This window comes from Hevea brasiliensis, chromosome 5, assembly GCF_030052815.1.
Source record: "Hevea brasiliensis isolate MT/VB/25A 57/8 chromosome 5, ASM3005281v1, whole genome shotgun sequence".
Taxonomy (NCBI): Eukaryota; Viridiplantae; Streptophyta; class Magnoliopsida; order Malpighiales; family Euphorbiaceae; genus Hevea; species Hevea brasiliensis.
Window position 1 is genome coordinate 12,331,664 of NC_079497.1, and position 25,838 is coordinate 12,357,501.

Consider the following 25,838-nt stretch of genomic DNA (forward strand, 5'->3'; position numbering starts at 1 on the left):
CCTCCCTGCCGCCTGCTGTCGTGGGCTGCCGCTGCCTGACATCGTCCTGAGGTGGGGGAGTCCCACTAGTGCCTCGCGTGACCCTAGTGCTGGCCGGTTGGCAGGAAAATGAGAGGGAGAAAGTGAGGGGGAGGGAGTGACGCAGGAGAGAAAAGGGGGGGGGGGGGGGGGAGGGGGGGCAAATGCGTTTTAATTTTTGGGTTTTTTGTTTTTAATTACATAGCTACTCTCTAAAGTTTCATAAGTTATTCACTTAGGTCCAAATTTTTAATTCTTTGAAATTTTAGTTTTCAATTAAAACAACAATGATGATGATAATAATAATAATAATAATAATAATAATAATAATAATAATAATAATAATAATAATAATAATAATAATAATAATAAATGAAAAAAAAATGATACCCATTTAACAAAAATTACCATTATGAAAATATTAATTTAAATCCATAAATAAAATATCAATAGATTATTAACTCAGTAAAAGAAAAATAAAAATATATTTATTAGAAAAATTGAGTTGTTATATTAACCTTGATTTTTTAACTTTCTACTAAACACACTTTAAATTTGAAAAGTCATCGGTAAATTATAATATAATATTTGAAATTTTATTTTATTAACAAAATAGTTCATCCAACTAAATTTTATATTTAAAAAGAAAGCCAAATGGCAGAATCAATCCAAACCATCGTTCTCTCTCTCTCCCTCATTTCCACTCTCTCACACACATCACATAAAAATTCTAGAGTAATAAAATATGTATACCTATCAAGAAAAGGAAAAAGTCTAATATATTTTTTTTGGTAGATAATGTATGAGATTGGAACTGAGTTTGGCGTTGATGGAGCTGGGTTTTGTAGGTGGCAAAGCTTTGTGTATTAGGTTTTGTCCATTTTCTGAGAGAGAGAGAGTATCAAATAAAAATTTTGAATAAAATGAGCAATACACACAAATATTATTCCACCATTTGATCTTTTTTTAAAATATAAAGTTTAATCAATTGACTATTTTATTAATCAAACATAATTTTAGTTATTATATTATAATTTATCATTTTTTTTTAAATTCAATTTAACCCTTGTGACAAATCTTAAAAATTTAACTATTTTATACAAAATTAATAATTATGGATATAAACATGAATTTACCTAAACGTTTGACATTTTTAGTTCAATTGGCCTATTAGAGAAATGGAAGGAAAACATTAATCATAATGAAAATAGAAAGAGAAAGAAGTGAAGAGAAAACGAACTGAGCGAAAGAGAGGAAGATTTCAATTCTGCAGCATCAGTGGTAGTGGTGGATGTGGCTATGGCACAGAAGAATTGCATTGACCGAGGAGAAAGAGATAATCGGGGGCGTTGCAGAAACTATTGGCACTTCTCGAAAGAGCAGACACATTGAAAAATCGAGCAAACTTACACTGCGTTTCCGTATTCGAATATTAAATCCTATCGAAAGAGTTTTCTTTCAATTTTCGTTACCGTCCCATGAGCCATATGGCCTGATTGAATTATACAAAATTCTTGTTGTCCACGCGATTGCATATTTTCAAAGTATGATGAGTATAATTTGGTTTATTAAATTTATTAAATATAAAATTTTAATTTATTTAAAATTTTGATTCAATTAGATTTTCGTTTTTAAAATTTTCAATTTAACTGATTCAGTTTTTATTGAAAGGTTTTTTCAAAATTTAACCGAACTCCAATATAAGAATATTGCTTTTTGGCCTAGAGTTGGTGGCTTTATTTATTTGTTTCTTTATTTATTCGCGCCACGTCGCTTTTCTTAAAGACTTGAGAGTCTCAATTTCATAACGCTCTGGAGCCAGACTCGGACTCCCAAGTCTTAACCTCATCTCAGTTTCATGCTACTCTTCCTCCTTTTTCTTCTTTCCTTGTCTCACCCACCGCCAAAGCCACTCTCTATTTGCCACTAAAATAGCAGAACACACTAACGTTGCCCGCTTTTACTTCCACTTTGCCTTACCTAGCAAATGGCTACACCCTTTCGTACCATACACACTGCCTCCACAATGTTGAGTTCTGTGATGTAGCTGCACATATGTAATTCAGTCGGCTTCGTTGATAATTTGCTTTATTCTTTGGGTATCCACTTTGCTGCACATGCTCACACGGGTTCTCACCGACTCTAAAAATGCAAGAAAAGAGTTTAAAAAAAAAAAAAAAAACAGTTGATTACCATAAAATTTGTCAAAATTAATTAATTAGTAATTAAATTAGGGCCGAGGAGTTAGGTATATTGGTCTCTTCAGCATATTGTTTAACCTACGGATAAATGGCCGAGTACATGCATGAGGCATTAGCCTGATCCTTAGTACCTTGTAAAGATTCCCCAAGCGGTAAATTAATTATTGTTTAAACTTTAAACTGCTCTTGTTTCGAGTAAAAATCAACGATAGCTAACAGAAGCCTTCAGCATCCCAACACAACAAGAAGTTATAACTTCATATTGCCAAGGCCATATAGAGAATTATAAAACCTCAAAGTAAAAATTTTTATTTTATAAATTCATCAAGTTAACAACTATCATTGTCCGTGCAATTTCTTAATTACAAACTCTTCTAGTTTCCAGCTGCCATTATAGTAGGGAACATATGTTATCAAATATAATGACCAACCGATCACCTCTGGTTCTTGAAGGACTGCAGAAAATATCACATGCAATTAGAGCAGCAAACCAAAACATTTCCACTATCATAAATAAAACTACTATGTTGCTTTTCAAGAATTGGAACATGTAAGATGCCATTGGGAAAAAAAAAAGTTTGGAAAAAAAAAACTGTTCTGTTGTTTTGATATTCTTGTAACTAAAACATGTCAAACCTTAATTTTAAATCAACTTTTATTACTCTAATACTCTAAATGCTCATTTGGCATTGTGGTTTAGGAGCCAAAAAGTGCTTTTAGAAAAAGCACCATTTTAGATGATAGCTCCAATAGGATGCTAAACAGACCTTAATTAATATATTTTTTAAAAAATGTTTTTTCTTAATAGTAATGCCAAACAAACCCCATATAACAGCAACTCACCTCCATGTTCTTGGAGAAATCTTTCATCTGCTCAGCAAGTTCTTGCCTTTTTTTCTCAGCTGCATTAACAGGGCATTACAATGCAACATCAGTTTAAAAGAACATCTGTGACTTGAAATGCAACTCCAAATTGCATATATGTAAGCATACATACCAATGTTTGAAATATCCTCGATCTTCCTAGATGTTCTCACTGCAAACCTCTGAAATGCAGGACTGCCACCAGAAAATAAAGAATAAAGGTTCATGAAAGTCAATGGCATCTCCTCATCTAAAGGTTATTTGATTTCAAACATTAAAAAAAAGCAAGCATGCCAACTATCAATTATAGGAGACGCAGAAGTAGACAACTACCCATATCTTGGCTTAGTGTCACTAGAGTGTTACTAAGAAATTAAACACCGCAGCGTATCCTCCATTGAACTTGCTGTTCATAGCAAATAAGGGAAAGATGAGGAAGAAAAGAGAGAGAGAGAGAGAGAGAGAGAGAGAAGGAAGGGGCCTCAACCTCCTCAGATTTTAAATTAGGCGATCATATCAGCAATCTTTTCAAGCCTATGGAGTAATCATTGGCAGTTGTAAAAGGCAGTGAAGAAAACAGATACAGATCTATTGATTAGGTACCAGCATTCACCGTGCATATAAACTACATAATACAAATAACATCAATCTACACATATAAAACCAACAATCCAAAGGGTTCATTTTGATTATTAAGCATTAATTTTAAGTTTGTAAGTTCAAAATGGAACACCTGAAAGGGGCAGATTATATGCAGTTCAAGGAAGAAAAACAAATGTCCACCAACATGATATTGATCATCTTGACTAACAGAAGACAACAAATCGATATTACCTCAGTCCATAGATCAATTCAAAAAGGAATAATAATGGTTCAATTAAGTTGAAATAAGTGGGAGAAAGAAAATATGCTGAGATATTATACAAATATAATGTGCTGTTTATGGAGAATTTCTCAAACTTCCTCATTGTTAGCCTCAGCAATCTGTTTAGGAACGGGTTAGCCAATAGGCAATAGCTATAGAAAAAGCATTAACCAACTAATTCTGTTAGATATGCTACGCATTATTATCCATCTATATTGGTGAACCAAAATTCATTAACCAGAATGAGGTTGAAAAGACAAAGCCTGAGCCCCTGAAGATGTTAACTGATATGGCCATATCAGCTGTGAAGTAAACATAGATCCACATTCAAGTAGCATTCACCCAAGCATATCATTAGATCGACTACCTCCTATAATTATTAAAAATTTAGATCTCAAACAACAGATAAATGACCACTCAATAATTTATAGCTATTCAATTGAGAATAAGCCTTGATGAATTCTCCTTAGTAACACTTCAAAGAAGAAACATGCTAATATAACAAACAACTGAGTACAAAAATCAAATTAGTTCCATTCCTTGGAAGGCCAAAGTAAGGAGCCGGGGAAATATATTAGAATATTAAAAAACAAAAAGGCTCGGCTTATGGCAAAATTTTCTCAAACATCCAACCATGCACTGCAAAGCATTTAACACTGCAGGCAAAATGACTTGGAAGCTTTGAGAATTTTTCGCTTCAGGGAGCAAACTGTTTCAGAACTGGCTAGTCCCAGCAACCTAAAAGAAAAGCTTCAAATGACCAAGTTGACAAGTCATTGAAGCTTAAAAAAATTGTTTGACATCACAAATCAAGTACAATAATATATCAATCTTCCAACAATTAAAATAATGAAGTGGGAGATTAGTATTAATAGAATAAGAGAAGATAATAGCCTAAGTAACAAATCTACCAGAGTGAATCAGAAATTAAGATATCATATTGGCAAGATAAAAGTTATAGCACAAATGCTTATCATTTCCGATCTTTTTCCATTGTCCCACAAAGAAAGAAAAGAGGAAGGGAGGGAGAAGATAACAAAATAACAAAACTTCAGTTTAATAAAATGAAATGATTGGTTCTACTGAGCTTAAAAAGAAGCTTTAATCAACATCTTAACAAATCCAGCCAAAGTATCATACCAAACATATTAAAAAAAAAAAAAAGTAATAAAAGTGCCAAAAGAAAAGTGCTCCTGAAGTAAAAATCTTCTCAAGCCTCAAAATACCATAGTGCATCACATGGTACACCACAGTCAACACAATACGAAGACATGAGGCACTTTAGCTTCAAATGAACGAACCAATGAGGAACTTATAAATCCCCAGTGGTCAGAGAAAGAAGCCTTAATCCCAAACTAGTTAAGGGTCGACTATATGGATCCCAGGTCCACATCAATATAAGCCTATCCAAAACACATTGAGAGAGAGAGAGAGAGAGAGAGAGAGAGAGAGAACTGTGTCCCAAAAACAATAAATAGATAGCAAACATGAAAGAGAATGAAGAAATATGGGAAGGAGATGGAAGCGACAATACCTGTTAGCTAGACCATTGACGACAAGCTCATTAACGACATAAGATATTACTCTGTGCATGAAATTTCCACCCGCCATAGCCCTTTTATTCGATTATTATCACCTCTATCAAACAGTTGAATTACACAGAAACCAAGTAGATATAAATCACTACTAAGAACGACCCTGTACAAATGAAAATAGAATCTTTATAATTTACTTGTAAATTCTTTACACCCTTACATGAATCAAACACAGAACCCTACAAATCGGTTCACAAGAGAGAGAAAGAAATCTATAAAGCAACCCTAGTGATGATTAAATTTAGGGTATCCATAAATTACACAGCAAAATTGAAACGCTAGAATATACTTAATTCATAAATCGAAAGAGATTAGGAAAATCGCGTGTGGTACTTCTACCTGCGAACAGATGACACGACTGTCTGTTCCGGAATCTACCCGAAATTGGGAAATTTTAGTGCAGAACAAGCCACCCTAGATCTTATACGGAGGCGCTCCAGGGTTGGGGCAATTTAAGGCTCAGAACCAGCCCATGGGCCAAAAATGGGCTCAATGAGAGGAACAATGCTGAATTTGCCCCCCTTAAATTGATAATTATAATTAATTAAACTTAAATACATAAATTAGAGTCAATTTACTATTTTAAATTAACAAATCATATCAATTCAATTTAAAATTATTTCTATGCTATATACACGTTATCATCATTTACTACTTAGAATTTGATAAAATTAATAAGTAAACTTTTATTTTTTAAAAAATATATTTCAAAGAAGTTTTTTAAAAATATTGTTTTTATTTTATGAATTTTTAAATATTTATTAATTTTATTAGTTTAATTTTTAATTTAACGTGAATTATTGATAGTATTTTTATTTTTATTTTTATTTTTAATGAAATTTATTCTCTATTATTGTATTATTTTTTGAAAGAAATCGTTGAAAATTTTTAAAAAAAGACAAAAAAAAAAAGAAAAGAAAGAATATAAAGACAATGGAACCAATGATAATTTTTGATAAATTTTAAGAGATAAATTATATAGGGAAAGAAAAAACCTTGTGATTTTATGCTTTGATATATGAGAGATTATGATTTAATTTTTATCAATTTGATATTTTATTGTGTTCCTAACGCTTCCTAATACTTTTTAGGATGAAGTGACTAGTTGACAACCATGGAGCAACAAGTATAGCTAGCCACTGGCATGGTAAGTTTCTGTCCCTTTAATCCTTGTAGGTTTTTTTACTGCCTACAAGTGATGTAAGGACAACCAATCTAATTATATTGATTGTGACAAGTAAATAAAAGAAGTAACTCGTTCTTGATATATTTGTGCCTCGTTATTTATTTTGCATGAGATGTTGCTCATGTACGATATTTGTGATTTTTTTCCTAATTGACTTGACAATCCATGCTGATAAACTCATCCTGTTGAACAAATCATTATGAGATTTTCTTGGTTGATTTGTCTTAAAAGAGTTCAAACCAAGTGCTACACAGTTCCAAGAGTGTTTTTACACTAGGTTTGTGACAGTTGCTCTAATACCAATTATCACGGGCACAATGTAAGAACACCCTTGAGATTTTATTTGTTAGTAAATGTAGTTCAAATTATTAGCTACCATTAAATAACATTGATACAGTGAATATGTGACGCTAATGTAGCGACATATAGTAAGCGTGGTATGTGTTCGTTAAGTTAGTGTTATTTAATAGTGACTGACAATTTAAATCATATCTCCTAACATGATTTAATATTATGCACTTTATGAGTGAAGATACATATACATCGAGTGAACTCAAAAATTTTCTCTTCATTTATATAAAATTAGAAATTAATTTTTATGTATTGATGTAAAAATCAATCAAATAAAAAATGATAAAAATCAGAGAGATTATTAGATACACTTAGTGCATATATATATATATTGGATAAATAAAAAAGACAAACTTAATTAACTGCCATGTGCAGTTATTAAATGGTCTAAGCATGCTTTTTCAATTGCACATTAGATCTAAGATTTTTTTTGTCTAAATTTAATCTAACATAAATTCAATACAGGATGTACGACCCATCTATTAAATAAATGAGTCTCACATATTTGTATGAATGTAAGAATGTATTTAAATCTATATTGCATGTTAGCTAAATTACTCAAAGAAATATAGAAAAAAATAACTAAAAAGAATTTGTTTTGCTCTAATTCAGTTTAACAGATTTGTCACTCAATCAAAAGAATTTTTTTTTGACACAAGGGAAAGCTCAAACGGCAAGCTGTATGATGTATACACTTGATCAAAAGGAACACATGGATTCCTTTCATTTTCTTTTGAGTTGCAGCTACAAATAAGCAAGAAATATTTGATTCCAAGTATCAGGAACTCCTGGCAAGCACCAATGTATGCAATCTGCGTGGTGCAATGGATCGGCCTTTTGTTTATCTGTCAACATTTTCCCTCCTGTCTCAGTGTACACTGATGTATGAGCATCGATACGGTATTCTGATAACTGTGTTATATTGAGGACAGTAACTGGAACTTTCATCTTCCCTATTATACTAGCCACCACACTCATCATTCTCTTATCAGACCCACTTCCCCAGTATCTCTTCTTCGTTACTGGCTTTGTTTCATTGAAGCATTTTATCCCCTTGGTGTTGTTCCAGTCAGCGCTTCTGTGCAGCAAATTATATTCGGAGTCGTTAGCAAGAATTTCATGTATTATGAACAGTGAGGGAGCAAGAATTTTGGTTTAGGGGGCTCAATTAAAATATATAATTTATTAATAAATTACTTACTTAGGTATTGATTGAAGAGATTAATTAATTAATGATGATAATCATCTCATGATTATAAGACAAAAACATTTAACAGATATAATAATAAAAATAAACGCTTTAATTTAAAAAAAATTAATTTGCTAAAAATTAAATAAAATTACTATTAGTTCTGTAACAACCCATATAAAAAAAAAAAAAAAAATATTGCTGATGGGATTTTTGGCGTGTGGCAGTGGGTTTCCCACTGTCACAGCCAACTTTTCTTTTAAAAACAAAAAAAAAAATGTTTCAAAAATCGGGAGGAGGAAACCCCCCCCCCCACCATTTCTCTTCTTTCCCTCTCCTTCCCTTTCTTCTTCTTCTTCCTTTCTCCGGTGACCGGCCGGCGACGTCCCAAGCAGCTCCCCACCGGCCGGCGACCCTCCGGCGACCACCAGGACCACCAGAAACGGCGGCAAGAGAGGGAGAGGAGAGAGAAAACGCGCGCACAGTGGGCAGCGGCTTTCCGGCGCGATTCCGGCTTCGTCCGACGTCCGATCGAGGCGATTCCGGTGGCGTTGGAAAGCTTGTTCCGAGAGCTTTCTTTTGACACCAATTTTGAAGCAAATGGAGGTCGGATGAGTGAGATATGGAGGAGAGAAGTTTCGGATTTTTCAAGCTTTTTCGTCAGATCTACGACGATCCGACCGTTGGATCGACGATCCGAGACCACATATGGATTGAGGAAGAGGAGAGGAACATGGTGGTATGATCAGATTCGGCAAATGTCGCCGGCGACCGGCGGCCGGCCACCGTGCGCGGTGGTGCCGGCGGTGGTCCGGCGAGCTATGAAGATGGTTCAACTTCCAGAAGCTTCCTCATAAATTTTTGGAATTTTTGAGACACAGATAAACTTCGGGTAAGACAATTTTTATTATTTCTCTGTCTGTGGAGCATAAATACAGTGTTTCTTAAACAGGAAAAATTGGAGAAAAATTCTAAGAAAAATATATGATGAAAGTAAAATTATTTGGAGATATTCTATGGTGTTAGTTGAATTTTTGGGTGATCGTAGAATATTTTTGAGAAATATGGATGGATTTTAGTTATATTTTTAGCATGTGGGCATATAAGATTAATTGAAATTAAGATAATTAAATTTTATATAATTGGTTGAAGCTTGAGGATGGAGGTTTAAATATGTGAATATTTAATTGGGTTGAATTAGGAATATGTTAGCTGTTGGAAACTTATGGAATCGAGTAAAATTCTTGAATAAAATATTCATGGGTGATTAGAAAATTACAATTCATTTTGCAATAGCCTTATAATATTATTAAGGATCATGGGCAAAATTTTAGAATTTTTAGAGCTTGTTTGAGTGGATTTTTGAAAAATGTCAATTATAGGGACAAAAACGTAATTTTTAAGATTTTGAGTATTGTCTGATTTGGAGGGGCCATGTGATATTGATGAGATGTGATTGTGGAAATTGAGAATTTAGAAGTGTTATTTGAGCCGTTTTGCAGGTTGGGTAGGTCAGGATATAGGAGAAACTCACGGATTTGGCATGAATTAATTGTCTATTGCCTCTTTAGAGTTTTATTTTGAGTTAGTACTAATAAATTTATAATTTAATTATTAGGTGATCGAGATCAACTATTTTTACGCATCCAAGACCACAATAGTCGACGATTATCTTGTGAGTAAAATATTAATTTTAATTGTAATTTCGATATTATTATATGTTCAGCATGCCCATGCATCACTTATATGCATATATTTATGTAGTTAAACTCTAGACACGATTTATGTTGCATTGATAATTGTTAAAGTGCCATGATGTTGTTGTGGTAATTTGGAGCGCAGTGCGCGTTGGCGTGCGTGTGATGTGGTGTGGACTATGGATAGGGCGGGGTAGTCACGCTTGAGTAATTGGGACCCGATCCTTCGAGGGGTAGTCACGGCTTGAGTAATTATTGGGACCCTCGATTTGGTTATTAAGTGGAAGTCCGAGCTTGAGTAATTGGCACCATGTTGGATTTAAGAGAGCTGTATAGGGGATCAGCTCCCATATGTTATGATTGATACTACAGGGTGTGTGAGTGCTCCAAATTACCTTTTTGATGCTATGATGTGAATATGATGTTGATGTTGCATTTCACTCTACAGGGTGCATTAGTTTCAGATAGTTATAGAGATTATGGTTAAAATTGATATTTTACTCTCTGAGTCGAACGCTCACTCTGCTCAATATTTTTCCAGCCACAGGAGTAGTTATTTTACAGAGCAACCTGTTTTCTTCCTCGCAGGTTTAACGTCAATTATTTAATTGTTTTACTATCTTTTCTAAATTTATAATCTAGAACTCCGCATGTGTTAGAAATAGTGTGGACCTTGGTAGAGGTTGTGTTAATTTAAATTTTTAAGATTAATAAATGAAGATTTGTATGGTATTTAAACAGTTTGTAAGTGAGGTAACAGGGTTGAGCGGGGCTCCCCTGATTTTAGTTTCTGAAAATTTGAGGGCTAATTTGGCCCGAAATGAAATTATAACTTTTGATTTAAATTATTTTATATGCATATTGGGCCTAAATTGTGGGCACGGTTATGGATTTGAGGAATAGTTAGGCTTACGCCCCTGGGCTTTAAGTCGCCTGTGTCCTAGTCCAGTCCGCCCATAGGTTGGGTCGTGACAAAGTTGGTATCAGAGCTTAGGCTCTAGATTCATGGGAAATAATATAATTAGGAGTGTAAAAGGAGTCTTGTTAGGATGTTACATGCGAGTATAGGATTCTGCTTGTCTTTTCCTGTAATTCCTTGTTTCTAGATTCTACGTTATACCTCGGAAATATAAGATTACCTCGCTTAGTGTCTTGATTTTCGTGGAGTACACGTAAATGTGAAATAGAGTTAGTAGACATGTGAGATCTATCATGAGGATCGTACTCCAAGAAATGTTATATTTTTGTCAAGATGGGTTTAAATGGTGTGCCCATTTCGCAAGGCACGAGTACATAAAGGTGAGTCTTGAAAGTACACTGCCTAGATAAGGATGAGGATACCATCTTGGCGATCAATGGATGACCCAGTTAGAATAAGTTTGTGATAATAGAATATTCAAGAGAGATAAGAGATTAGGAGACCTAGTCCGTCAGACGTATCGTAGTAACTATACAATGTTCTCAATGTCCGCTCGTAGTCGCAGACATCTGATCGACATGAGATTATTGTGTAGAGCTGCGTGCATTCCCGTGGTGCTCCATAATGGGGGTGTTTCTTGATGGCCTCTGCTTTGGTACAGCAATACCGAGCAGTTCTATATCCGCAGAGGAGTTGGGAACTCCCGGTTAAGAGTCTAGAGCTAGAATATCGAAATGTTACAGTTAGGTGGTAACTAGAGTCAATGACTAGGTTAACCTAGAATCAGATAAAGTTGAATTAAGAGTTGCCATCAGACCAGAGGATTAGGACTAGTTGCAAAGTAAAAGTGACACCTATAGAGTGAGACCATCTAGTCTTCGGTATGGAATTTTGGATGATTTTTGCAGAATGACAGACGTTTTGCTTAGAACTTAGTGAGAATAGGATACCTTGTGTGTATTAGCAAGGTGTAAAGTGCAACCCTACTACCTAGGGACGGTCAAAACTATGAATTGATGATTCACAGAGATATGATATGATAGGAGAGTCATTAATTTGACATGGTTTGGGCAAGGTGGTAAATGTAGTACCTTTGTTGCAGCAAGTTAGGGTGTAGTCCTATCTTTTCAGAAGGGATCGAAAGTTATTACTAATGATGGTGACCAACCAAATAGTGCCCCAGATGGGACTGTAGAGTGTGGTAGAGAGTAGTTGGCTCGGGTATCCCGCAGAGGATACAAGTTTCATTATAGGAATCATATATAATCAGATCACGATGGATGTAAATCCTTTGAATTGGATGACGGGTTTGGGTGCCCGGAATCTTAAGTTTTGGCAAATTGAGTAAACATGGAAAATAATAATAATAATAATAATAATAATAATAATAATAATAATAATAATAATAATAATAATAACAAATAAATAAAATTACTGCAGAATCAGTTCTCGAGGTAGTAAAGGTATTATGTAAGCTAAAGGATAAGAATAGAAATCATACGATAAAGGTATGACCGCAATTTCCTGAGTTCTTTTCTAACTTCATATTGATCAAAATAATAGTATAATCTAATTATAATAGTGTTAAGAGAAATAAATTAGCAAAGATAAATTATAGAAGGCCAATGGATAGAAAAAGTACAGAACGAAAGTTTGGACAATTGATTGCAGATGCAATATAATCTAAATGCCAGTGGGAATACCAGCTAGAGTGGTCAAAGGACCAAATCTGAGTAGCACAGATATGTGATAACGCGGTAGAGACTCTGAAAGATATAATCAGCAAGTACAACTGTCATGTTAGGAAGAAGAATGAAACCAGGGATAGAATAGTCAAGTTGTATTTTGGGTAAGACAAAGGAAATGAATGAAAGGACAATCTGAAGGGCGCGTAATAAACGGAATAAAGTTAAGATATAGGGTAGACTCAGTGTTATTCTTGGCAAGGAGAATGACAAGGATGGAAAACCCAAAATGGGACCACATTAGTGAGAATAGTGATGGAGGTATGGAATAACATAATAATGAGTAAATGCTAGAAGGTGTGCGATGGTATTGCGGACTACCTAATTAGGTAGAGAAAAAGAAGTTAGTAAATAGTAAGTTGAATAAAAGTCAGTCTACGGGATCAAATAGGTATGATGAGTGGAAAGAATTATAGATAATGACACATAAGTTTTAGGTTAGACTTTTGAGATAGTGAGAAGGTAGTTAGAGGTTCGTTATGAATGTCAGGCAAACATTTTTAGTGTGATCAACAGAATCACTTTGCAGTGAAGCAATAACGACAGAACAACAGTAGGGGTAGAATGAAAAGTGACAAGTATGGATGGTAATAAATTACTAGAAAGTTCAAGGATCAAATTAATGACCATAGATAAGGGTGGAATTAGTGTTGGAAGAATTTATTAGTGAGAGAAATCTTTCAGGAATCAACAAAAGTTAAGGGCACAATATAAACGATGATAGATATGAATCATTGGTCGAGTACAAGTAAAGTTAATAAATTATAAAATATTATGTCAGGAAGGACAATGGTACGGTAAAGTGTTCATGCAGATGATATCTTATAGGTAGAGCACAATTGTGCTAAGAGATGATGAAATTTGAAGAGAAAGACCAAGAAACATAGATTAAACGTTATTATATGGACAATCGGGCGTAGTTGAATATAAGAGGATATTTTTCTTTCTTTTCAAGTTTAGTTTGTGCTATTGGTTCTAGAGGGTTATATAAGGAACGGAGACAGAGTCAAGGAGACCTAGTTATTTGAGAGTTTGGTAGGCACCAATTCATACACAATTTCCAGATATGAGAATGACAGTAAGTGCATACCTAGTGTTAAGTATGAAAGGACGATCAGAATTGTGACAGGAGTCAAATGGAGTTAGCTACCAAGGTTTGCAATCGTTTTAAATTATGAGCTAGAGGAAGTACTATTTATGGATGAGTTTCAATAGATGAAATTGTTTCTAATGGGAAAAGTTGAGGCTGAAGTTTGGAAAGTTATAGGCAGTATATGTGATTATATTAAGGAGAATGAACACATGAAGTATTTTGTTTAGAATTAAGGCATGGCACACATTTCCCACAGCCGTGTTAGTTCAGATGGAACTTATAGTTTCAAGGGCTCCTATCCATCCAGGATGAGCAATTTCCTACTGAGGCTGGTAGAGAATAATAATGTTCTGATAGTTAAGTTGGAAAAAGGGGATACCAAAAGAATTTTCTATGGTTAATTATAAGTGTTACAAAGGGTAAAGAATGTGCCGGTAGGAGTAAATTGTAAGGTTAGAATTCTCGAAGTAATAGAACTAGTAATCAAGATAAGACTAAGAAATAAAATGAAAGTTGAAGTTGATGATGGGATGGACATCCTTGAAGGATAAAGTATAAGAATGAGAGAAAACAAAGGTTCAAGAATAAGTATAACAGGTTGAAAAGATATCGACAATACTAGAAATAGGAAAAAGGAAGTGGATAAGATCCAAAGGACAGGAAGAAAGCTCGGTAGAGCCAGTTATAATGATGAGGATAAGGAGGAATAGGTATGCTAGGAACACACTAAGAGACGTTTAAAACAAGTTATTTTGAGATGATAGATTAAAGGAGTAGTAGAGCCTCGATATGAGTGCTAATGTGTCAGAAGTAGGCCACATACTAAGAAGCTATAGGAAGAAGTCTAGATATTTATATTCCAGAGAAGGAGTGAGAATTGATAAGTCGCATGGGTTGAGTTGTCAGAGAATATAAACACTTTTGTTACCTAGAAGGAGAGACCCAGTTTACTTTCCAATATTGATAAATGATACACTTGGCCCTTGGAGGAGACTGTACCTGACTAGTTACATAAGATCGATAGAGGTTGGTCTAAGTACCTTAGTAATGACACAAAAGAGATTAAAAAAATTTTGAAGTATCATGGGAGGAGAAGATTTATAGGTATTGACCACTGAAGTCATAGGAAGAGTAAAGATCTCGAACAAGATGCCTAGATTAGGTGCTACAGGAAAGCTACTCATAGGATACCATGGAATAAGGAACATAAGTTATGTCATTGGGGAAAACAGAGATTATTAAAAACAAAGGAATGATGACTGAAGTCACCAAGAGACACGTTAGAGCGTAATAAAAGAGAGTTAAGCGCCAAGGTTAATTAAAGTTATCAGCTATCAAGTCGAGAGTAATAGAGTTATAATGAATACCTGAAGTGTCAGAAGAATGGTCAATGAATAGCCAAGAGATAAGAGCATCTCTAGAAAGAGATGATGACAAATAGGACATTATAGTAGAATCAGAGAACAGTAGAATGTCATATATAATATACGAAGAGTTCGAAGAATAAATGTTTTACCAATATCTGCATAGCTGGAGGAGTAATGATTGCACTTATTTCGATAATATTCTTTTCCATATCTCTTGTTTCTTCAAAAATTCGAGGACGAATTTTTCTTAAGGGGGGAAGAATGTAACAACCCATATATAAAAAAAAAAAAAAAAAATATTGCTGATGGGATTTTTGGCGTGTGGCAGTGGGTTTCCCATCACGATAACTTTTCTTTTAAAAAAAAAAAAATGTTTCAAAAATCGGGAGGAGGAAAACCCCATTTCTCTTCTTTCCCTCTCCTTCCCTTTCTTATTCTTCTTCCTTTCTCCGGTGGCCGTGGCGACGTCCCAAGCAGCTCCCTACGCCGGCGACCCTCCGCGACCACCGAAGCGGCAAGAGAGGAGAGGAGAGAGAAAACGCGCCTGATGGCGGCTTTCCGTATGATTCCGGCTTCGTCCGACGTCCGATCGAGGCGATTCCGGTGGCGTTGGAAAGCTTGTTCCGAGAGCTTTCTTTTGACACTAATTTTGAAGCAAATGGAGGTCGAATGAGTGAGATATGGAGGAGAGAAGTTTCGGATTTTTCAAGCTTTTTCGTCAGATCTACGACGATCCGACCGTTGGATCAACGATCCGAGACCACATATGGATTGAGGAAGAGGAGAGGAACATGGTGGTATGATCAGATTCGGCAAATGTCGCCGGCGACCGGTCACCGTCTTGGCGGTGGTGCGCGGTGGTCGGCGAGCTATGAAGATGGTTCAACTTCGAAGCTTCCTCATAAATTTTTGGAATTTTGAGACACAGATAAACTTCGTAAGACAATTTTTATTATTTCTCTCTGTGGAGCATAAATACGGTGTTTCTTAACAGAAAAAATTGGAGAAAAATTCTAAGAAAAATATATGATGAAAGTAAAATTATTTGGAGATATTCTATGGTGTTAGTTGAATTTTTGGGTGATCGTAGAATATTTTTGAGAAATATGGATGGATTTTAGTTATATTTTTAGCATGTGGGCATATAAGATTAATTGAAATTAAGATAATTAAATTTTATATAATTGGTTGAAGCTTAAGGATGGAGGTTTAAATATGTGAATATTTAATTGGGTTGAATTAGGAATATGTTAGCTGTTGGAAACTTATGGAATCGAGTAAAATTCTTGAATAAAATATTCATGGGTGATTAGAAAATTACAATTCATTTTGCAATAGCCTTATAATATTATTAAGGACCGCGGGGCAAAATTTTAGAATTTTTAGAGCTTGTTTGAGTGGATTTTTGAAAAATGTCAATTATAGGGACTAAAACGTAATTTTTAAGATTTTGAGTATTGTCCGATTTGGAGGGCCCAGGAGGGGCCATGTGATATTGATGAGATGTGATTGTGGAAATTGAGAATTTAGAAGTGTTATTTGAGCCTTTTTGCAGGTTGGGTAGGTCCCAGATATAGGGGAAACTCTGCCGGATTTCCGGCATGAATTAGGCTGTCTATTGCCTCTTTAGAGTTTTATTTTGAGTTAGTACTAATAAATTTATAATTTAATTATTAGGTGATCGAGATCAACTATTTTCCTGCATCCAGCAGCCACAATAGTCGATTATGCATCGTGAGTAAAATATTAATTTTAATTGTAATTTCGATATTATTATATGTTCAGCATGCCCATGCATCACTTATATGCATATATTTATGTAGTTAAACTCTAGGCACGATTTATGATGCATTGATAATTGTTAAAGTGCCATGATGTTGTTGTGGTAATTTGGAGCAGTGTGCGTGCGTTGGCGTGCGTGTGATGTGGTATGGACTATGGATAGGACGGGGTAGTCACGGCTTGAGTAATTCGCTGGGACCCGATCCTTCGAGGGGTAGTCACGGCTTGAGTAATTCGCTGGGACCCTCGATTTGGTTATTAAGTGGAAGTCCGAGCTTGAGTAATTCGCTGGCACCAGGTTGGATTTAAGAGAGCTGTATAGGGGATCAGCTCCCATATGTTATGATTGATACTACAGGGTGTGTGAGTGCTCCAAATTACCTTTTTGATGCTATGATGTGAATATGATGTTGATGTTGCATTTCACTCTACAGGGTGCATTAGTTTCAGATAGTTATAGAGATTATGGTTAAAATTGATATTTTACTCTCTGAGTCGAACGCTCACTCCTGTTCAATATTTTTCCAGGCCACAGGAGGAGTTATTTTACAGAACAACCTGTTTTCTTCCTCGCAGGTTTAACGTCAATTATTTAATTGTTTTACTATCTTTTTCTAAATTTAAAATCTAGAACTCCGCATGTGTTAGAAATAGTGTGGACCTTGGTAGAGGTTGTGTTAATTTAAATTTTTAAGATTAATAAATGAAGATTTGTATGGTATTTAAACAGTTTGTAAGTGAGGTAACAGGGTTGAGCGGGGCTCCCCTGATTTTAGTTTCTGAAAATTTGAGGGCTAAGTTGGCCCGAAATGAAATTATAACAGTTTGATTTAAATTATTTTATATGCATATTGGGCCTAAATTGTGGGCCTGGTTATGGATTTGAGGAATAGTTATGTTTACTACGGGCCTCGGGGGCTTTAAGCTGGCCCAGGTCCTAGTGCCGGTCCGGCCCATAGGTTGGGTCGTGACAAGTTCAAAAATGTAATGAATAATTAATATTGTGAATTACTAAAACTAAAATGTATTGATGGCCTAATATTAAAAAATCTGTCCAACTTATCTCAAATCTATTTTTATTAAAAAATTATAAAAAGTAAATTCAGTTAAAATTATAGATTAAATAAAATAAATAACATGATTTAACTTTTAATATTATGAAAAAAAACTTCTTTTTTCTAACTTGAGTATGAAAACATTTTACTAAGAAAAAATTCAAAATAGTAATGAGATTATAAGAAAAAAGCTACTAATGTTTTAAATTGATTAAAAAATATGAGTAAATTATATTAGATTTTTTTTATGATATTATACGATAATTTAAATTTTAAAGAATAGAAATTAGTAATAGTAGATTTATTAGATAAGAAAATAATAAAATAAAATTGATGAAAAGTATAAGATCAAGTGAAAATAATAATTTGGATTTTTTTTTAGTATAAAGATTTGTATTTTATTATATCATTTTTTTTAATAAAGAATTTAGATTTTTTTATATATAAAAATACTATTAAACTCACTTAAAATTTTTAAAATTCTTAAGTTCTCATACTCATCAAAATTTAATATAAAAATAAAAAAAACTTTTTTTTTAAATTACTATTAAGTCCTCCAAAATTCTTAAAATTTCAGGGGCACAAGGCCCCCCCTTGCCCCCACCGCCCGTGATTATGAGACAGGCAATAGTTAGAAACTGAGAAAGAAAGAAACCTGGTGTGCGTAGGTGACATGGTAGTAAAGAAGATACGAGTCTTGTTGGGATCAATATTTGAGTCTACCCAGTTAGCCCATGTCTTGAAACCTATTTTGTAAGCAACTGGTGTATCCAATTCTTCATAACCTTCTTCCCCATTTGCAAATGAACCCCATCTGCATTCGGTTACGCGCATAATTTAAATGAGTTAAATTAAAAAAATAAATAAATAAAAGAAAAGAAGAAAGAAAACTTCAATAGGTTCGAAGGAACTCACAGTGTTTTGAGTCTAAGACCACTCATCCACCAAACATAAGAATTAAACACGAGAATATCAACTCCTCTCCAGTTTTTGGCGTGCTTTTCAATTGAATCCACTTTTAATATTCTTTTCTTTGGATCTCCTATGATGGGTTGATCAGAATTGGACTCAATAAGATAAGGAGCCCAATAGAATTCAATGGTGGCATCATATTCCTGAAGCATTGACAAAAAAGAAAAAATAAAAATAAAATTTAGATTCATTTTCCATAAATTATGCTTTTTTATTGGTCTATCAAACATTTTCACTAATTCAAACATTTTCATTTTAAATTATATATCTCAACCTTTTATATTAAAATAATTATAGGTAAATTTTAAAATTAATTTGGAAAAATTATTCCTATTTTTTACTGCTATACAATTTTGAAAGGCTGGGATGTGAGATCCAAAATTATAACTATCAGATATAATTATCAACTAGCGACAAAATTTGGCCTTTTTCATTCAATTAGTCTTTTTTTATATTCATTGAAAATTTAGAAAAGTGGAGGATAGTTTGAACAAATACTCAAATACTACTGAATACTAGCTTAATTGTCTTAAAATATATGGTTTACTTCCTATAATAATAAAGTAACCTGAAAAAATATGGTGGGCAAAAGTGGTAGAAGGCATTAAAGTTAGCTTAGAAATTATTCATCCTCTTGCAAGTTGCTTGGAAAATACCTTGGCTCTGAAGACAGAAAGAAAGCGACCCCTTTTCAAGGACTTCTTGTCTTCAGGTATGAGCCATTCCACAAGACAAACTAATGATTGCCATTGACCCCTTTGTAGTGAATCCCCTACGAACATCAGCCTCTTCCCCCTTAGTTTCTTAAGTGCAAGTTCTGGATTAAATCTGCACACATGGATTAATCATCACATAAAACTGTTAGATTGATTAAATTGTAAAATACATTTCTGTTGTTTCACTGTTTCATGTATTGTTTAACTTCTGTTTCCCACCTTGGCAATGTACAGTCGTCAGGCTGCCATTCCCAGCGCCGGTAATCGAAATCTCGCCGTCCGTTCTTGACACAAGAAACTTGCCTATCTAAATAGGGACAGCTTCTGTCTGTGTAAAAAGGCTCCAGAGATTTGTTAAACACCCACTTTCCAGTATTAACAGTGCACTCTTCAGGGTCGAACTCGAATCTATCATCCAATTCGAAGCTTTTAAGATTATCCCCTGCAGTTCTATCCTCTGTTGGACAATGGCATTCGCAGTACGTAGAATATGGAAAATTTTTTTTATTACTTTCTAAATATTAAATGGGAGGGGAAAAAAAACACTTAGCTATATATACACTTACTTGACTTTTTAGCAGCATGTCTCCTTGGACAGGATTTAAGCTTAAAAAAGGACCTGGAAGTCTCAGCATACAAGAGAGCAAGAAAAGCAAAACCACAAATCACGATAGTGATGATAGAAACGGGTAGCTTTCCTCTTGGAGGCTTCATTGTAGCAGATGGAGAGGGAGCTAAGCTCATTGTTGGAGCCTCGAAGAAAGAAATTATCGTAACGGTGGGATAATTAAAGCATATGATCACTAGATCAAGCAAACAGAATGATGAAGGGGTTATTTTTATGGCTGGTTTGAGTAGGAGTAAAGCTAAAGCCAATATGGGTCTTTTAAAGTATGTAATGGAGGTTAGGAAGTAAGTTGGAAAGCATACATCTTGGACTTCTTCTGTCTTCTCAATTAATGGAAGCTAAATCTCTCCCTAGCCGCTGTGCCAACTACAGCTATCATATATGCCATTTATTTATAATTTGTTCAGTAGGTAGGAAAAGTTTTCTTGTTGCACAAGTGTTAATTTTTTTGCAATTTTGCGTACTTCTTCCTTCCCTTTTGACTTCTGTTCAGCCGTTCAGGTATCATTTCACAGAACATTTTCCATGCTTGATATTAACATTTTATTTTTCTGGTCCATGTAGCTCAGTATATCCTCTGTATAGCAGCAGAGATATATCAAATTTTTCATAGCTCTGTGGCCATTGTTGAGAATATTCTCTTCATTTGGAAATCTTTTTCCCTGGTAAATCTGTTCTACTCAGAATTGACATCCTATCAGTCTTGCAAATTCTCATACCCAAAAGTACTTTTGGTAATGGGTACAAATACTGTATAAATTTTTCATGCACAATTTTTGTATTGTTTTCTTTAAAGGTAGACACAGACAGGAATACTATTGGACTTGCCCTCACTTTGGAGCAGAGTGAGTGATCAGTACCTCTCTTTGCTTTGAGGTTGACAGTTTTGGGCTTAATTCTAGTTAACTTCATTCCTGAAACATTTGATTACTTTTCCTGCTCAGTGAAGGGAAACCCACCAATTGGGATTGCAGAAATTAGCCATTCAATGAGAGGTAGCACTTTAGTAGACAGTTGAATCATAAATGCAACAGATAATTAGTTATCCCACATGATTATACCCTATACAAACAGTTATGGTATTATTGCTTTTTCAAATTGAAAGATTCAAATATCCCGAAGGATTTAAATTACTCTAATATTAGTAAATGTTACAGAAGTTGGGTTGAAATAGCTCGAATCCAACTGCAATATTAAAAAAAAAAAACGTAAAAACATAAAAAAATAAAAATATTTTGGCCCCACTGTGAATGTTATTATGTGTTTGATATAGACACAGCATCCTACACAAGAAAGTCAATAGAAGCTAAATCAAAGCACTGAAAAAATTAGGATAAATGACATAGATAGCACCTCAACTTAATGGTATATAACAATAAGGTATCTAAACTTTAATTTTTAACATAAAAGTCCTGATTTTTAATTTAAATAATACAAAACTCTCTAATTTTTAATTTAATTAGCATAAAATTTCTACGATTTTCAACAACCGGTTTTTGAATTATTTTTGCTGACGTAATACTTATTAAATTAAAAAATTATATTTTATTTATTAATTTGGAACTTTTTAGAAAAAAAATAATTATTCTCTCTCTATTCTCAATTTCGATTAAATCCCATAATCTATTTAACTGAAATTACCAATCCATGAAAATATGTATTTTTTAATTTTATAAACAACACATCAATATAAATAACCTATAAGTTGGCCATTAAAGGTCACAAGAAATTTTATATTTGAGAGTTGTATATTACAAATTAAAATTTAAATACTTTATTATTATAAATTCTTGAGTTGAAGTATCATATATATAATTTACCCAAAAAAAATTATGTTCAGTTTCAGAAGTCAAGAGGTTTGATCATTGAAAATAAACCTGATAATATATTCTATAATGAAATGGACCTAACAGGAAGAATTGGCACATATCATTAATGATAAGTTGGTGAAATTTAAAATACAGCAATCGATGAATAAGTCCAAGGCAATCCGAAATCTTTGTAAAGATTGAGTAATATGAAGGTGTGAAGGACGCTGTCGCTTGAAAAAGGGATTTAGCCTAATTATGTTCACATCAAGTGAGCTCAAAGTACAAGGTTCCTATCCGAAAGAAAAGGTAGACTTGAGGTTCCAATCGTGGAGCTGCTGGGCATTAAAATAATTATACCACTCACCAATCAGCTTTAGCTATGTGATATTGAATTCCACTTTCAAATTTATAAAGGTCTTGAAAATAAAAATTAAAAAAAAATTACAAAAGCTTATTTCGTTATTCATTATCTATTCATGTCTTAGCAAATAACTTTTTTCTTTTGATAGAAACAAAAGGTAAGGTAAGGAAAAATAGTGACTCCTTATTTCCTGATTAGGAAGTAATTTTTTTAAATATTTATTTGACTATTATCATTATTATTATTTATTATGGACCCACTTGACTTTTGTGTCACCAAAATTAAAATTGGGTATTATTTAATTTTAGCTGAATAATTGATTTATATCGATAAAATTCAGTTATTTTAATGAGAGTTATTATTTTTTTTAATAATTATAAAAATTTTCAGTTATCGATTTGATTATCTTTGATTTAGTAACTTGAACAATCGAATATTTATTAATTAATATATTAATTTTAATTTTTTTAAATAATATATTATTTATAATTATTATTTTTATAATTTTATAATAATATTTAATTAGTAATTATTCTCTAATATTATTAGGTCATATTTGTTATTTTTTACAAATAAAAAGGATTATAAATATATTTTTATTAATAATTATTTAATTAAAAATATAAAATATATATTTTTTTTTTTCGATTAATTCAGTTATACTTATAATTGATTGAATATTTTTCGACTTCGGTTAATTTTTATTTTCTCATGATTTCAATTTGATTTGATTAATATTTTTAAAGTTGATTAATAATTTAATTAATTGAAAATTTAATTTAGTTAACTTAATGTTCACCTCTAACCAAGATTAGTGACTAATGAGAGTCTTAATTATTTTTTCCTTTTTTTTAACTTAGTTTTTATAATAAAATTAATTATTTTTTCACTAATTTTATTATTATACTAAGCAATTAAAAATAATTTATTGATAAAAGAATATAGATAAATTATTTTTTTAAAACAGAATTTTTTTTTATATTACACATGTATTTTTCAGTTTAATGAATTAAGACTAATTTTATTTGTGTCGTGTCGAGTCAATCTAAGAAATAAGAATATCGAATTACTAAAAAGTAGAGTACTCTTAATAAATATATTTTTATTTATAAAAATAAAATACTTAATCTCACTTAAAAAATAAGAGTATCGAATGAATAAGGTCGAACACTTATTGACAAAACTAATGGAGCTATGTTATAGAAAAGAAATGTGTTTAATTAGCATTAAAACACACGTTATTCACAAATGTGTTACCTTCAAACGTAGGGGTCATTTGTACCTCCCAAAAAGGTACACATCCCTTCATAGTCCAATATATTAACTCCCATAACGAAATAATTTGTCTGTTTGTGTGCCATTGTCTATTTTTCTTTCAATTACTTTGGCCTAAAGAGTACAATGCCAACGTAACGCTGTAAGCTGCGTTTGTGCTGATGGCCATCCCCACCGAAACCTGTGATTTTCGTCTCTTTAACATAAACCTTTAATTTATTAATGGGTGATAATGCCTAAATATAATAAATTATAGGGTACTATCTCTGAATTTTATCCTGTATTTCACATTATATTTTAATTTTAATTTATTATTAAAAATTTATATAATTTTAATTTTATTTCATAAAAATTCTTTTAATATATTATAATAGATTTTCAAATTAAAAAAAATAAAAATTACTTTTTTATTTTATTTCTTTTTCATACTTAAAAAATATCAATCATTTCAATATTATTTAAATTTATTAAAAAAATATCAATATCATCACAAATATTTATTTTTTTAGAAAGAGGAGAATTTATTTTTTATCAGAAAGTATTAAAATTATATTTGTAAATGTCAAACTGTAATTAAATATTTTTTTAATCTTAAAACATGTTATTGCATATTAAAAAAGATTATGAAATAAAATTAAAATTTAAAAATTTTTTAATAATAATTTAAAATTAAAAAATAAAAATAAAATAAAGTAAAATTTAGAGACGAAATATAAAAATTATCAGAAATTATAGCATTCAAGTACAACCACAAAACATCAAACTCAAAGATAAAATCAATATTAGCTCATCAATTGCATGGCTTCAAATAAGATTATGAATCGGTTTGTTTATATATATATATATATATATATATATATATATATATATATATATATATATTAAAAAAAAAATCATCAAAACATTACTATCACTTGCAATCAATCTAAATCTCGGAAGCAAACTTCAAATCTTGAAAATAATAGAGGAAAGTGGTTGAAACAACCTTTTTTTTTTTTTTTTTTTTATAGTTACATCGAAATAGCGCTGAAATAACTTTGCTAAAACACTTTCTTCTTAAATTTTTTGAGAAATTCTTAGATAGATTTAATTTACTACGGATTAAGTCAATAAAATATTTTATAATAATGTAATTATGAATAAATATATAATTTAATTTTTAATTATTTTTATATTCATATAATTATAAAAAAATATAAATAATATAAAGTGAGTTAATAATCTTACACTCCAAGATAGAGTAATTTTTTTTTTAATGAGGTTTTAATGATTTTTAAATTTCATAATTTTTTTAGCGTTTATAAGAAAGAAAAAGTTTTTTAAAGATATATTTAGGGAAACTTTAGTCTGAATTTGTAGATTTTGGGTACTAATGTAGGGTGATATAGCAAAAATATATATATTTTTATATGTTGCTATTGACGTATCATGAATTTTATTTTTTTTTATTATATTACTATTAATATAATAAAATATTATTATTTTATACGTTATTTCTATCATGATATAATTTAATAATAAAAAAATTAAAATTTATTACTATCATGATATAACTTTAATAATAAAAAAAATAAAATTTTTTAACTTTTTCTTTATGACTATGTCATTTATCCTAAGTTAACTAATTTTAACTTAATTTAGTTAAAAATTAATATTTTAAATTTAATACAATTATCAAAATTGAGTATTTATATTACTTAGTGTAATTAAAAAAATAATTTTTCCATCTCCTCTTATATTTTTTTAGCAGCATTTATGTAACTTATTTATAAAAAAAAATATATATTTTTTATTTATTTAAAATAAAAAATATTTCACCACCCATCTCTTCCCCTCTTCCCTTCCGCTCACTGTTAGGGGTGTTCAATAAACCCGCTCAACCCGTCAATCCGGCTAAACCAATTCTTATCAATCCAAATATCTCAGTCTTGCCTTTTAAAATTTTACCTGTGGTTTCTAATTTATTGGAAACCACACTTCGTATTGGGTTATGGGTTAAGATATTTTTAAAGGGTAAATTTCATTCATGATACCTAAATTTAAGGTGATATAATAAAACAATACTTAAATTTTAATTTTTAGCATAAAACCGTCTGAATTTTAATTTAAGTAACATAAAACTCCCTTTTTCCTGTAATAACCAATTTC

The 25,838-nt window shown here is 32.1% G+C and overlaps 2 protein-coding genes and 1 long non-coding RNA gene across 6 annotated transcripts; 1 reads left to right on the forward strand and 2 right to left on the reverse strand.

Moving 5' to 3' along the window:
* Nucleotides 1-2,502: 2,502 nt before the first annotated feature.
* Nucleotides 2,503-6,031, reverse strand: LOC110639192 (uncharacterized). Of its 3 annotated transcripts, XM_021790032.2 has the most exons (5): nucleotides 5,883-6,030; nucleotides 5,483-5,646; nucleotides 3,217-3,278; nucleotides 3,063-3,121; nucleotides 2,503-2,674 (listed from the first exon to the last, which is right to left on the reverse strand). In XM_021790032.2, the coding sequence occupies exons 2-5, from the start codon at nucleotides 5,557-5,559 to the stop codon at nucleotides 2,654-2,656; spliced, it is 219 nt and encodes a 72-aa protein (XP_021645724.1). In that variant the 5' UTR covers nucleotides 5,560-5,646; nucleotides 5,883-6,030; the 3' UTR covers nucleotides 2,503-2,653. The 3 variants fall into 3 exon arrangements, with proteins under 3 accessions (XP_021645724.1, XP_058002988.1, XP_058002989.1); XM_058147005.1 differs by having other exon boundaries at nucleotides 2,503-3,121; nucleotides 5,883-6,031; XM_058147006.1 differs by having other exon boundaries at nucleotides 2,503-3,121; nucleotides 5,483-5,645; nucleotides 5,879-5,962.
* Nucleotides 6,032-7,647: 1,616 nt separating this feature from the next.
* LOC110665443 (protein trichome birefringence-like 3) lies at nucleotides 7,648-20,359 on the reverse strand. Of its 2 annotated transcripts, none has more exons than XM_058147007.1 (6): nucleotides 20,182-20,359; nucleotides 19,835-20,057; nucleotides 19,556-19,727; nucleotides 18,843-19,042; nucleotides 18,583-18,741; nucleotides 7,648-8,158 (listed from the first exon to the last, which is right to left on the reverse strand). In XM_058147007.1, exons 1-6 carry the CDS (start codon nucleotides 20,357-20,359, stop codon nucleotides 7,825-7,827), a joined length of 1,266 nt encoding a protein of 421 aa, XP_058002990.1. In that variant the 3' UTR covers nucleotides 7,648-7,824. The 2 variants fall into 2 exon arrangements, with proteins under 2 accessions (XP_058002990.1, XP_058002991.1); XM_058147008.1 differs by having other exon boundaries at nucleotides 19,835-20,072.
* LOC131179906 (uncharacterized) lies at nucleotides 19,958-20,877 on the forward strand. Its single transcript, XR_009148840.1, has 2 exons — nucleotides 19,958-20,094; nucleotides 20,214-20,877. It is a non-coding gene; the product is annotated as an uncharacterized LOC131179906 (long non-coding RNA).
* Nucleotides 20,878-25,838: the final 4,961 nt, after the last annotated feature.

What these genes read in the sequence shown, in the direction of transcription:
- LOC110639192 (XM_058147005.1), bottom strand. Translation starts at nt 5,559, where the DNA reads ATGGCGGGTGGAAATTTCATGCACAGAGTAATATCTTATGTCGTTAAT. An exon ending in GTCAATGGTCTAGCTAACAG is followed by an intron (nt 3,279 to 5,482) that starts GTATTGTCGCTT and finishes TTCTGGTGGCAG; the next exon opens with TCCTGCATTTCAGAGGTTTG. An exon ending in CGAGGATATTTCAAACATTG is followed by an intron (nt 3,122 to 3,216) that starts GTATGTATGCTT and finishes CTGTTAATGCAG; the next exon opens with CTGAGAAAAAAAGGCAAGAA.
- LOC110665443 (XM_058147008.1), bottom strand. Translation starts at nt 20,359, where the DNA reads ATGAGCTTAGCTCCCTCTCCATCTGCTACAATGAAGCCTCCAAGAGGA. An exon ending in ACATGCTGCTAAAAAGTCAA is followed by an intron (nt 20,073 to 20,181) that starts GTAAGTGTATAT and finishes ATTGTCCAACAG; the next exon opens with AGGATAGAACTGCAGGGGAT. An exon ending in TTTCTGTCTTCAGAGCCAAG is followed by an intron (nt 19,043 to 19,555) that starts GTATTTTCCAAG and finishes TCAATGCTTCAG; the next exon opens with GAATATGATGCCACCATTGA.